Source organism: Triticum aestivum, chromosome 7B (genome assembly GCF_018294505.1).
Source record: "Triticum aestivum cultivar Chinese Spring chromosome 7B, IWGSC CS RefSeq v2.1, whole genome shotgun sequence".
NCBI lineage: Eukaryota > Viridiplantae > Streptophyta > Magnoliopsida > Poales > Poaceae > Triticum > Triticum aestivum.
Genome location: NC_057813.1, coordinates 134,893,164 through 134,902,655, shown reverse-complemented (window position 1 = coordinate 134,902,655; position 9,492 = coordinate 134,893,164). Strand labels below are relative to the sequence as shown.

The window sequence follows — 9,492 nt, the reverse complement described above, 5'->3', positions numbered from 1 at the left end:
AACAGATTCACAAAAGGCCCTGTCAGCCAGTGGTGCTCGGTTCGATCCCTCGGCTCACGAATTTTTGAAAAAGGTAAACCATGCGTCCGCCAGAAGCTTCTGAACAGCGAACCACTCCAGCGATCCTGATCCTACGTGGTGTCGGCTCTGCGCCGAGATTCGTGTGACAGCAGGGAGAGCGTCCGCTGGGGTTAGCCCAGTGGCGAACGGTCGCCAGATAACATTTTCCTTTATTTTTTGATCAAAATTCCTCTTGCTATTGCAGATGCAACCCTTCTCGAACTCGAAAGAGAACCATCTCTGAAATCCGAACACCCTACTCCTCCAGAATGTTCCCTTCTACCTCTGCCACGGCCTCCCGCCTCCTCGTCCCCGCCGCCTCTCGCCGGGCCATGGCCGCTGCCGCCTCGGCCAGCCCGCCGCCCCCGCAGCAATCGGTCCCCAAGGCGGTGCGGGTCGTGGTGAAGGGCCGCGTGCAGGGCGTCTTCTTCCGAGACTGGACGGTGGAGACGGCGCGCGCGCTCGGGCTCGCCGGCTGGGTCCGCAACCGCCGCGACGGCACCGTGGAGGCCCTCCTCTCCGGAGAACCCGCCAGGGTCGACGAGATGGTCTCCCGGCGCCTTCCTGTCGGGCCTCCCGCCGCCACTGTCACCGCGGTGCTGCCTTCCCCCGCCGATCCGCTCGACCCCTCCGAGGGCTTCCACCGCAAGCCCACCGCCTGATGACCACTGGCTCTTGTCAGTGACATGGTAATAAAACCTCTGAACATTTCGCATTCAATGATTTTTAGCATGCTATTGAGCGAGATGTCAGCTTATTGATTCGAACTATTGGAATCGGAATTCCTAGTGGCAGGATCGCGAGTGTGGTGTTTATTGAATCAATGCGCATATCAAAGAGGGGGGGTTAGAAATTCTATTCTAAAGGATCAGTAGAAACAACCAAACAAAATACTAGTAAAATTGTATACGAATCTGTTCTTCCATTCTCTGCCATTCATATGTCTGATGATCTACCAAAATAACTTCTCCCCTGATATAGATTAGCAAGCGAATCTCTTATATCACTCAATCTGTTGAATAGTTCATACAATTCAGGCCAAGGAAAATAAATGTGTACATAGGCTTCTCTTGGTAAAAAGCAAATGGCCAGATTTCATCAACGTTACCACTCGTTGCCGTTTATCCTGCAGATGTACCAGTCGACTACTACTCAATGGCCTCTCCTCTGCCCTGTCAGCCCAGGGCCCCAGCCTCCGTTCAACAACCTCCAACTGTCACCAACAAGGAAGCAAGGTCTCTATGACCTCCATTCCTGACGTATCTCCTCCCTCAATGGTTGATGATCATTGATGTCCACTGCTCCAACATCGCCTCGTTCTCTCCAAGCATCCGTGGCGTGGAGGATCCTTCCCCCAATGGTTTAATCACTGGCGTTCATAACAGCGTTGAACTGTGGTTTGTTCATTATCTGGGTGTACTATGTCTTGCTACCTAGTTCCGAAGAGCCGACAGTCTAAAACAAAATATTCTTTAGAGCCCACTATGACTATGAGCACTTCGTGCTTGCTCAAAACCCTACCAAAGTTTTTGGACGACTGAAGCTGAACCGCCCAAGACTTTGTGTGTACTTGTCAGCTTCTCTTTCCATGTATGGAGTTGATGTGTAGTAGTGTATAGTGATTGCATAATAATACAGCTTATGTTGTGCTGGATGAAAATGTTTTTGGGATTTGCAGCTGTATCGCTCGATTTGTCATGGAAAAGTTTCTGCCTGTGACTGATCTCCATACATATCACTTCAGTCTCGAAACATCTATTTACCCACTTCTAGCTTGCTGAACCTGTACCTGCATATAGGCGCATTCTTCTCTTTACTCAGTCATTCTCTTGCAGTTCCACCATGGACCTGTTGTTCCCCTCCCCGGTCTCATGGAGCTTCAAGGAGTCGAACATGGAGTGCGTGGCACACATGACTTAGTACACCAGGTTCATGACCTGCAGCAGAGTCGCGACCCAGTAGAATTAGTCCAGCTTGCCCTGGTTGTTGTTGTCCAGTTTACAAACCAGTCGTCAGTTCTTGATAGGCTACAGGGCGTAGAGAGCAATGAAGATGGTGATCTATGATGGGAATTGCATCAACAGAATTTTGCTCGCCTCCATTCTTCTCTGCTCTCCGTCTCGCCTCTTAAGTTAGACTTTGTAAAAGTGCTGGCATTGGCCACATCCTTTCTTGACACCTCACTCCTCTTCCAGAGTAACCTGGAATTTGTGAAAAGACACCAGTAAATTCAAGGAGTATGATATATTTTGGATATATCAACGCCCTTGTGTCGGTGTGCCCACTAGGGAGGCCATGGTGTTTGCTCATGGGTCATGGCTCTCAATCTAGTGATTGCCATCTAGCATCAGGTCTTGTCTTGGCAGTTGGTGCTTACGCTTAAAAAAGGCATTTGGTGCTATCTAGCCTTTGTTATGGAGTGTGGTTTCCATGTTTTGTACTTTCCTGATCTTGGCCTTCTTTCCTGGTTATCTGTCGATGAAGCAGTGGTTCACAACCTATTTTGAGAGGTGAGTGCCCCTGATTTCGTGAATTCATGTTCTCGCCTCTTGGGATCGGCCATTGTGGCTCTTTAAAACCTTCAAAGTTAGTCCACCTTGTGTAGATTTTATCTTGTCCTATTTTTTTTCTCTAGAGGCACGGAAAAAAAGTGAGGATGCAAAGGTGGCTGGAGATCAAGACAATGGATCTGGTAAATCATCGGGTAGTATGTTAATTCTAAGGGCATGAGGCTATATATTTTATTTTATTTTGCAATTTCCCTTCTATTACTAGTATCAGTTAACAGTTATTTTGTTTGAGTAAATATTGCTCCAGTAGATCCTCTCAAGCAATACCAATTGAAGCTGTATGTGCTAATTTATTTCACTTTCACTGGTTTATTGCGCCACTATTGCTTATCAATACAAACTGATTGCTGCTCTCAAAAAGATGCCCGTGGTACAATCCCCAAACAGGAAATACCGTTCTGAAGGAGAATCCCAAAAAACAAAACTATGGACTAAAATTTATGGGATTATTTCCGCTCTCGCACATGTACCCTGAAAAGATGGACCAAAAATTAGTTGGTTGGCACCTTCACAATGTCCGGCATCTTAATAATCTGAATAAGAGTGCTCCTGCTGTGCCATGTGAAAAACATGGCTACTACTAGGCCACTACTAATGCGCAACATGAATAATATGGTATGTACGGTATAAGATGGTTGAGAAGTCGACATGCATGGTCTCATGACTCCCGCTGTTTTTGTTTCGATGTGCTACGATGTAGCGCAATAAAAGTTAGGGTCCCAAGAGGCTATGACAGTTAGGCAGTTGTTCTATGGTTGATTTGATAGCTCAAGGAGAGTATTTTTGCAAATCTTTTTGAGCAAGAATATAACATTAACCCACTATAGCATCACTCCTGATCCCCTATATAACGATCTCCCACAAGTTTCCTGTAATACTCCTATATACACTACACCATCACACAACTTGCTTCGTGATCTCATATCACTCTTCTCAAATTGCTATAGCATTTAGCTGCCAACATCATCCTCCATCTCGCCATCGCCATGACACTTGCGGCAGCCTGGCTCCTAAAAGCTGCACAATGGATTGCCGGTGCAGGCGAGCCACTTCGTGCTCTCTGGCCAGTTCACCTACTCTTGCCCATTGTTCTTCCAACCGTTGCGGCTGCCGTCTACCTTGCACATCGCCCTAGAGCCACATACCTTGTTGACTATGATTGCTTCCGGCCTAGCCCTAACTATCGATTGCCAAAGGCGGCCTTACTCGAGCATGCACGTATGTCGACCTTCCTTGCCGATTCTACCATTAAATTCATAACACGAGTTCTTGAGCACTCCGGCCTTAGTGAAGAGACTTGTGTTCCACCTGCACTTTCTTACATTGAGCCAAATTGTAGTCTGGATGAAGCCCGCGCCGAGGTAGAACTAGTCATCTTCTCAGTGATCGATGACCTACTGGCTAAGACGAGGATTAACCTTGATGCGATCGATATTCTAATCACCAACTGCAGTGTCTTTTTACCAGTTCCGTCAATTGCCGACATGATTGTCAACAGTTACAAGCTGCGAGGTGACCTCCGCGTCATCAACAGTAACTGCAGTGGGGCTCGCAAGGAACATCTTGGAGGTCATGCCTTTTGGATCATATGCGCTAGTGGTGTCGACGGAGACCATTGGACCCAATCACTACGCGGGTAACAACCGTTATCTTGTTCCGCATGGGTGGTGCGGCCATGATGTTATCGAGTTCTAGGTCCAAAGCCAGGTTCCTCCTCACACATGTTGTGCGGACGATCACTGCTAGTGACGACAATGCCTACCGTTGTGTGTACCAAGAGGAAGACGATGAGGGAATTAAGGGCGCCAATCTGTCAAAGAACCTCATGGCTATTGCTGGAGACGCTCTCAAGGCCAACATCACGGCCATGGGGCCACTTGTCTTGCCTACATCAGAGCTGATCAAGTTTCTTCTCGTCTCCTTGGCAAGGAAGATGCTCCTTGGGAGGAGGATAAGGCCTTACATTCCCAATTTCCGTACAGCGTTCGAGCACTTCTGCATCCACGTTGGTGGACCAGCGGTGATCAGCTCGGTACAATGTGGCCTTAATCTATCAGATGAGCATGTCGAGCCTTCACGAATGACACTGCATCAATTCGGAAATCAGTCGAGTGCATCTGTGTGGTACGAGTTGGGATACATAGAAGCCAAGGGTCGAATGCTAAAAGGTAATAGGGTCTGGATGATTGGTTTCGGAGCTGGATATGAATGCAACTCCGCAGTGTGGGTGTGCATCCGTACATCTCACGGTGACCATGGGCCATGGGCTAGTTGCATCCATCGATACCCGCTAGATGTGCAGAAATAAAGTTAACTTGACTATACTCTCACCAAGAAGATCATCGCCAAGGTACAAAATTGAAACCATCCATTGCTATCGACCATCGCCAGTTTTCTGGATTGTTTTATTCTATTCTTTTTGTTATCATTAAGCAAGATGTGTAAGATAAATTGGATGGGCTAGCTTCTGCAGCTTGGCTTTCTTAAGCATCTGAAAACTTAGTTTGTAGGTGTCATTCATTTGTTGTGTGGTATTTTGTTGAAATATTCTTATGTACACTGAATATGTATTCTCCAAATATTTTTCTTCAACTGCCAACTGTTTAACCAATAGTTGTTCAGATTTACAAAATAATTTTATTCATACCCAAAAATTTAGTAGAATCCAGTTTCATATCATGAGCTTTAACATCTCTCAAACAAACCAGCGTAATAAGATAAACAAATATCAACAATTGATTGTGCTCTTACATTATACGATGCAAGATGAGGTTATTTACTTTTTGTCTCTAGTGCAGATCATCCTCTTCACTGATGCTTGAGGACTGCCACAAAGGATATGCCACTACTTAAGAATGTGCCATCACAGACGATTTAGAAAGTCCATATACATCTTCCCGATGACATGGCTTATGTCATCACAACCCGGACATTTTGTAATAAGATAAGAGATGACTGAAAGGTTCATAATGTGAAATGGTTTGATTTGGTCTTTTTATAGACCATTCGTGCTTGAGGAATGCCTATGAACTCTTTTTCATACTGTAATTTCTTTGTAACTTGGCTACCTTCAAGAAATGCTAGTCATACTCTCTTAAACAAATGGGATGACAGAAAAGTTGTATCATGTTTCTATAAATCGCAGAAATACTCATGTCTAATCTAATTCATTTATCACACTACCATATTCTTCACAAGCATCCATGTGAACAAAATAACTTGTTCGAGATTTATGAAACATTTGCATCCATAACTGTAAGGAGCCAACTTCCATCGTTTAGATTGAACTCACTATCTTGTCACTCCCTCCGTTCGGAATTATTTGTCACTATCTTGTCACTCACCATTCATTTTTTGAACGAGTAATTCCGAATGGAGGGAGTACTTGCTAAGCTCGATAACTCTAGCGAGCAAAAAACTCAGTTTGATTCGATTTGTTATAAGCTCAGCTGGGTTGGTTGACTCGACAAAAACGTTAACACACTCTGTGGCAACTATATTGTGTACACAATATAGCCAGTGAGCGAACTGAGCATAACTCAGATGGATGGAATACTTTTTGTGGTGGAACCATCCCAACCAGGTTTCAGTCATAGATTTGGTACGAGTTGTCACATTTTTCAGGTTTTATTCCAGGCCTTCCGACATTACTCTCTTAGTGGTATGGCGTGCCCCTCGACTACATGGCGTTTCTGACGACTTTGTCAATCTTAGATGCGTCAACTCCGTCTCCTGAAGGTGCTTTACATGGTTGGGTGTTCATGCGTGTATACAAACGCCTGCGTCTACATATACTATGTTTCTAGGAAACTAGCCTTCTCTGATTCCCTCCCTTCCTTGTAAGGCCCGCGGTAAAAGCAATGCTCTTGATTACGTGATGTCATTGGAAACAGATTAGATGATACCCCACACGTTGCAGGAATAATTCGCAATATATTTTAATAAGTTTTGGTTATATGGAGCATGAATATTTGAAGCAATAATATGATAACAAAAACTGAAAATACGTATGCTTTATTGTGTTCGATAATTGCATAGTTAAAAATATTTATTAATAGAGTATAAATTATCATGCACGTTCACATGTTCATGTGGTTTCTTTTCCTTTATGCATAGTTGCATGTTGGGATGGACCTTTACTCATGCATGTCCATGCTAAGGTGACATGCTTGCATGTTGAGAAAAATACATTAGTGGAAGTTAGCTATTTAGATATAGAAGGCACTAGACAAATGAATTTTCGCTTTTTTAGCGACAAAACAAAGAATGAAGAAACAAATGCATACCTTTACTGGGGATAGCTTTGGGCTAGGCCAAAATAAAAAGAATTTCTTCGGCCCAGCCATCAAGGAGTGCGGTTATATATATATGTTTCTTATAGAGAAACCCAAGGGGCTCGGGAGCAACTAATTAACGAGCGCTCCTTCGGAAGCCTCACAACGATCAGCGCCACTTGGCGCGCTCACAGCCATTCGCCACGTGTCGCGCTCTGGACGCTCCCTCCGGATTTTTTTTTACGCACGCGTTTTTGTCTTTTTAAAAGATTTTTTTTTCGTTTTTTTACGTTTTGGTTTTTTACCGGTCTTCCCTAGCTTTTCGACCAAATTTTTTTTTTGAATTTCTTTTTGCGCAAAAAGCGCATTTTTTTCGCGAGAGTCACGAATTTGTTTTCGCAAGAGGCACGGTTGTGCTTTCGCGAGAGGCACGGCCGTGCCTCTTGGAAACGGAAAAAAACGTGTTTTTTGTTTTTGTTCTTTCGCGAGAGGCACGGTTTTGCTTCCGTTAGAGGCACGGTTGTGCTTTCGCGAGAGGCACAGGCGTGCCTCTTTCGGAAAGGAAAAAAACATGTTTTCTGTTTTTTTTCTTTCGCCAGAGGCACGGTTTTGCTTCCGCCAGAGGCACAGTTGTGCTTTCGCGAGAGGCACGGGCGTGCCTCTTTCGGAAAGGGAAAAACACGGTTGTGCTTTTGCGAGAGGCACGGGCGTGCCTCTTTCGGAAAGGGAAAAACACGTTTTCTGTTTTTTTTCCTTTCGCAAGAGGCACAGTTTCGCTTCCGCCAGAGGCACGGTTGTGCTTTCGCGAGAGGCACGGGCGTGCCTCTTCCGAAAAAGAAAAAAAACGCATTTTTTGTTTTTTTTCTTTCGTGAGAGGCACGGTTTTGTTTCCGCGAGAGGCACGGTTGTGATTTCGTCAGAGGCACGGGCGTGCCTCTTCCGGAAAGGGAAAAAACCCGTGTTCCCGGTTCGGTTTTTTCGTCGGTTTTTTTCGCCCGGTTTTTTCGTGAAAAAAAATTTCTTCAAAACCTATCAACATGGGATCTAGTTTTGAAGATCTCGACGCGAGGAATCCAATGGCGAAAGCGGTTCGAGATTTGGACGCACGGTTTAAGAGATAAAATATTTTAAATAAATGAATCTAGAAAAAAGGGAAAACTCCCAGGTTGCGACAAGTAGCGCACATGCAGCGCATCACTTGTCACAATCTGGGGAGGTTGGAGTAATCTCCGCAAGGAGTACTCCCTAATTAGTGATTTCGAAGGGGCTCTTGTCTAAGGCAATGTCCTCTCGTAGCTATAAATGGGTCGGCCCAAATAGCTTCCTGCATGCAGTTTGTTTTTCTTCTCTGTTTTTTCATTTTTCATTTTTTACATTTTCTTTTTTATTTTGTTTGTATTTAGAAAAACATGTATTCCAAAAAAAATACACTTAAATTTTTATAAAATGCTGAAGTAAAAACATGTTAGCGTAGTATAAAAAAGTGTTGATTGGATAAAAGAAAATTGTGACATATAAAAAATGTTCACGTGCTTAAGTATGTGACAATTCTAAAAAATTCTTTGCAATGTAAAAATGTCCTTATAATTCAAATAAAATGTTTCAAACCATTGAAAAACCGTAGGTTACAGTTAAGAAAATAAGCATGTGCTTCAAAATATGTTCATACTAGCAAGATGCCCGTGCGTTGCACGGAACATCAATATGCATTTGTATGAGTAGTTTATCTTGTGAGAGAAAATGATGAACGAGGGAAGGCCATATATGCAAATGTGGAGAGGGGTGTGGGTATCTTTTTGCAAAATTGCCATACTTTCCTTCCTATCCGTTAGATATAAATTAGACGGTCTATATTGCAGGATGGCAGGCACACCATCATCAGCAACTCTGTTTTTTATAAGAGTAGAGACTAGTTTTATAAAATATTCACAAAAATGTAAAAATAATGATTGTGCAGTTTTTTAAAATGATTATATTGTCCAAAAAAATGGTGTATCTGAAAAATGTTCAGCACATATTGAAAACTATTCCATCTGTCTCAAAATGTAAGACATTTTTTTACAACTGAGATTGATGCAGTATATTCAAAACATGTAGTTCTAAAATTTGTTAATTACGTGTTTGAAAAATATTCAACATGTATAAATAAATGCTTCATGTATACTAAAAATGCTACAATGTGTGCTGAAAAAGTATATATGTGATAAAGAAGGAAATGAAAAAAGGGAATAAAAATGTTATTACATGTCCAAAAATTGTTTGCGTGATAAAAATAAAGTTTCCTACCATTCAGAAAATGTACGTGGCATTTTTGAAAAATGTCCAGGCATTCCAAAAAATATTTGTGACATTTGAAAAAAATACAATGTAAAAATTTATTTTTTAGTTTTAAAAAGGCGCCATTAAAAATGTTCTTTAGGGTGATCTAAGAGATATCACTTGGTTAGTTGGTTAGCTGCTTCCGATCAAATGTCAAAAATTGCAACCCTTTTCCCAAAGCTTTTGGGCCGAAAGCTACTTCGACTTTAGAGGCCCACGAGCACAAAGATTCCTCCGCCCCCAGTTGTCCCACCTGTCACGTCTCTAAT

The 9,492-nt window shown here is 43.1% G+C and overlaps 1 protein-coding gene and 1 pseudogene across 2 annotated transcripts; both read left to right on the top strand.

The window, feature by feature from the left end:
• Positions 1–278: 278 nt before the first annotated feature.
• LOC123161880 (acylphosphatase) lies at positions 279–5,796 on the top strand. 2 transcript variants are annotated; one of them, XM_044579696.1, is made up of 2 exons: positions 279–749; positions 5,424–5,796. In XM_044579696.1, the coding sequence occupies exon 1, from the start codon at positions 330–332 to the stop codon at positions 720–722; it is 393 nt and encodes a 130-aa protein (XP_044435631.1). In that variant the 5' UTR covers positions 279–329; the 3' UTR covers positions 723–749; positions 5,424–5,796. The 2 variants fall into 2 exon arrangements, with proteins under 2 accessions (XP_044435631.1, XP_044435630.1); XM_044579695.1 differs by lacking the exon at positions 5,424–5,796 and adding an exon at positions 1,193–1,720.
• LOC123161879 (3-ketoacyl-CoA synthase 6-like) lies at positions 2,764–5,796 on the top strand (annotated as a pseudogene).
• Positions 5,797–9,492: the final 3,696 nt, after the last annotated feature.

Coding starts and splice junctions, on each gene's coding strand:
- LOC123161880 (XM_044579696.1), top strand. CDS start 330: ATGTTCCCTTCTACCTCTGCCACGGCCTCCCGCCTCCTCGTCCCCGCC.